Consider the following 4,087-nt stretch of genomic DNA (forward strand, 5'->3'; position numbering starts at 1 on the left):
AACAGAATTCTGCTAAAATCTCAACAATTACCTACGTACATGATTCTACAGAACGTCTGGCTCAAGATTACATGGTCAAAGAAATCATAGCAGTTTCAAGAACTGATGATAATGATGTGACCAAGGTCATTTCAAGGCTTTTATTCCATCTGACTGAAATATATCAACCCAAATTGACAATTTTGAAACATCATATTTTTAAAAAAGAAAGTTTGTGGGATGTTCTGGGTGACTATCCAAATTTTTCAACATGTGAATGATTATCTCTTCCTTTGCTGATTTCACCTCTTAATAATGAAGATAGATAGGCAACAGGAACTTCAGAATTTCCTCAGGTAAAGGAGAGAAGGGAAGGAAACCTGGTAGTAGATTTCTTACATGCTTCATAGGTAGGAACTCTTAAATTGTGAATGTTTGGGTTGAAGGACAAGAAAATGTTGAGTATGTGTAGTTGTAAAGGGTAAGTAATTGATGGTCGTGATATACAGTAATCAAGAAGCTTTTTCAGGAATTTATTGATTTTTACGTCTTAAACATAATAAACAATAAGTAATGACTCTAATATTATAATTGTCTATTGCTTACAATCTTTATTTCTATTATTTTCAATTTTTATTTTCGATTTGTCTCATAAAAACTTATTATTACAAATTATATATACTCTAATAAATTTGATTTTTTTTAATATACTCATTTTATTACTAATAAATTAAAATAAATCAAATAATGCACTACCTCTGACATAAATTGTCGATCCACAACTTTTTTTATTAATACTTTCATATTAAATTTTCGTAACCTTCCTAGTATAATGTGCGTGACGTGAGTACTGGTGATAAAGTACTGGGTAGTTAATTATATGGATTGGCAATCCAAATTAGAATCTACAAATTTTAATATTTATATCATATCTTTCTCAATACGTACTGACAATATTTAAGTAAAAAAAAATTTTACATAATAAAATTTTTTTTATTGACGCTAGATCTGTGGTACAAACAATAAAAAATGAAAAATACAATAAAAATAACAAAACCGAAAATACAAAACAAAAATACAATAAAACAAAACTCTTTTTTGAAATTTGCGTAAAAATCCTTTAACGTTAATAAATGATAATAAAAGAGGGTAAAAGATCAAACTTTAATGAACCTAAATATTTAAAAAATTTTCATCAATAATGATTATATGTCACGTGAATTAAATCTCATTGGATCGCTAGTGTAGATCATCATGTGGGATCGAAATTTTAGCTGGCCATGCCTTCTTTCAGCAAATGGTATTATTTCCTAATGGGAGTAAGACCAAATTTATTTAATAAATCATTACTCATTAAACCTTGAGGGTCAAATCTACTGATTTGTTGAATAAATAATTCAACAGCATCTTGATCAAAAGAATGAAGAAGATATTCCCGATCTAGTTCCGGGTCTAAATATTGCCCCCAATGAAATCTAGCATTATATTTTAAAGCTGTAGCAAATATTGGTTTATAAACTTTTTCATAATAAGCAATTTCCGTGTTCTAGAATATATAATTATCAGATAAGTATAAAGAAAATTATAAATCACTTTACAAAAAAACGATACCTGATACTTACATATACTAGGATCGGCATTTCAACATAGCATCTTGGTTCATCATTCGTATTATAACCCATAGACATATACTGAGGAGAAGCGGCACTAAATCTTACGGCAATGGGACCGTTAATATTATAATTAAAATTAGTTCTTATTTCTTGTAGTGTTTCCCTTATAGCATCAATGGCCTTAATATGATTATCATCTTTCATTGAGAATGAACATTCCATAGCAATAACTTTGAAATCATTAACAAATCCAACCGAATAAATCAAATTATAATCATCAACTATAGGAACACTATTATATTGAGTTTTTAAAGCATCTTCTATCATTGAAGGAACAATCCCTGGAAATAAATTTAATAATAGAAATAATATATGACCAACATCAACACTTAATTTAGTAGCAAGTTCTTTAATCATTGGAATTTCTGAAACTTCTTGTAACCAATGCTTTAGAGGCGATTTAGGATAACGTTGTTCATCATCTTTTGTAGCAAATTTTCTTCTTGTTATAAGAGCATAATGTGTATAGGGGCTAATCCATACTTCTGCGTTACGATATTTTAAAATATCATTTTCGTTGTAAGGTTGTTTTGATAAGATAGGCTTAACATCTTCCCAAGTTGATTCCTCCCTCATCGAAAGTATTTTGTAAAATGGTATTGAACTGATGGTTACCTGATATACGACCCCCATCGCTCCTAAATTTACTACGCTTGCATTAAACACATTATCTTCTTGAATTAGTTGAATATCTGGATGTTGCTTTGAAAATGATTCAGGATCCGTGATTCCATTTGCTGGTTCGATTCTATAAATTGTCCCTCCTGGTACAACAAGATTAACTGCGACTACAAAAGATGCTAAAGGTTGAAGCATAATTCCACATCCATGTGTAGATGTTGCATTACATCCAACTACTGATAGGCCATCAAATCCAGGTAAAATATATAAAGCTCTTTCATCCTTTTTTAATTCATTCACAATTTCAGCAAGAGTAGTTCCACATTTCACATCATAATAAATATTATCTTTGTTTTCTTCCTTCAATATATTTGAATCCGTTTTGGTCACCCCACGATAATTATTGGTGTATAGAAGAAATCCGTTAGTTTCAGTAATCTCACTATAAAAAATGGACGGGTTAAAATATAATTATTGTAAAAATTGAAAGAAAAGAAGTAATTTTGATATTTTACTTGAACGCTTCAAAAGTTCCTACAGCCTTAACAGGTTTCTTTTTACTACCAGATTGTTTCATAATTTCTACGAGACTTTCCAATGATGTGATTTCTTCAACGTCAGCTTTGAACTTTATATTACCAAGTTTATTCGTCACTACCTCTAAATTCGAAAATTTAGAAATTAACTTAACCATTGGTGCGACAGAATAATTATACAACTTCTTGAGAAAGTCATCATAAGAAGCTTTAATAAAAAAACTTGGTCGTGATTTGCCGTATTTATCGAGATTGTGTCGATGAGCATTCTTAACCAATGATTCTATTTAAACGGTATATGATTTTTTTTAAAAAAAATTGAAAATAAAAAAAAAAAAGATTTTCTTTATTGCATATGCCATATGATTATATGATACCTAATTTCCTTTTATTCTCATCTTTTTCTTCATAAATTTTCGATAATTCTTTTAAATCCTCCCCATTATAAAAATTTTCAGCTTCAGGTATCTGTTTGTTAAAAGAAAAAAATTCACTAAATCATTCTCATATGTTCATATATTATTACTTTACGAAAAAAATCAGACATTTTTTTAGTATTTGAATAAAAAAAGAAAAAAACCTACCATTTTTTCTATTCAATTACACACAAAAGTGTCGACTTGAATTTTTCGGCTGATCTTTTAGCTTAAAAAATTGTTTGTTTATTGCGTGATCATTGATCAGCCTGTGCTACATGCAGATTTGATTGAGTTAATTTCACAAATATGAAATTTCATATGAAATTTCAATCTTACTCATTAAGATTAGCCTAAATGAACACACAAGGTAATGCATAATACATGCATTTATGTCATTTTAATACTAAAAAAAGTAATAAGTGTATCATAAAATTTAAGCCAACAAATTAATATACATATTGTGTCACAAATTAATATAAATTGTGTCACAAAATTTATTAAATTTAGCGCCATTAAATTTCTACCAAAATTACGAAATTTAATAAATTTTCGCTGCGAAATTAATGAATGAAATTTAATAAACAATGCTAAATCACTATTTATATCAGTAAGTTTTCTATTTTTGCAAATATATATATATTTATATATCACATTTTTGGAATAATTTTAGCTTGTGATTAAATGTTCCTCTGTAGAATTTTTTACACCCCATTCGCCTGATCTAAAAACGCATTAAATCATACACAAACATCATTTTCTTTTAATACAATCTATAAACGCAAATTAATTTTAAAGAAATCGAAATAAAAAATATTTTTTTTTTTATCTTAAAAGAAATCATCTCTTAATTGGATGGGTT

The 4,087-nt window shown here is 28.1% G+C and overlaps 1 protein-coding gene across 2 annotated transcripts; it reads right to left on the bottom strand.

The window, feature by feature from the left end:
- Positions 1–938: 938 nt before the first annotated feature.
- On the bottom strand, positions 939–3,417 carry OCT59_026965 (uncharacterized protein). Of its 2 annotated transcripts, XM_066136618.1 has the most exons (5): positions 3,394–3,417; positions 3,187–3,277; positions 2,789–3,092; positions 1,602–2,715; positions 939–1,525 (listed from the first exon to the last, which is right to left on the bottom strand). In XM_066136618.1, the coding sequence occupies exons 1-5, from the start codon at positions 3,394–3,396 to the stop codon at positions 1,283–1,285; spliced, it is 1,755 nt and encodes a 584-aa protein (XP_065993088.1). In that variant the 5' UTR covers positions 3,397–3,417; the 3' UTR covers positions 939–1,282. The 2 variants fall into 2 exon arrangements, with proteins under 2 accessions (XP_065993088.1, XP_065993087.1); XM_066136617.1 differs by having other exon boundaries at positions 3,187–3,394.
- Positions 3,418–4,087: the final 670 nt, after the last annotated feature.

Source organism: Rhizophagus irregularis, chromosome 7, assembly GCF_026210795.1.
Source record: "Rhizophagus irregularis chromosome 7, complete sequence".
In the NCBI taxonomy this organism is placed as follows: Eukaryota; Fungi; Glomeromycota; class Glomeromycetes; order Glomerales; family Glomeraceae; genus Rhizophagus; species Rhizophagus irregularis.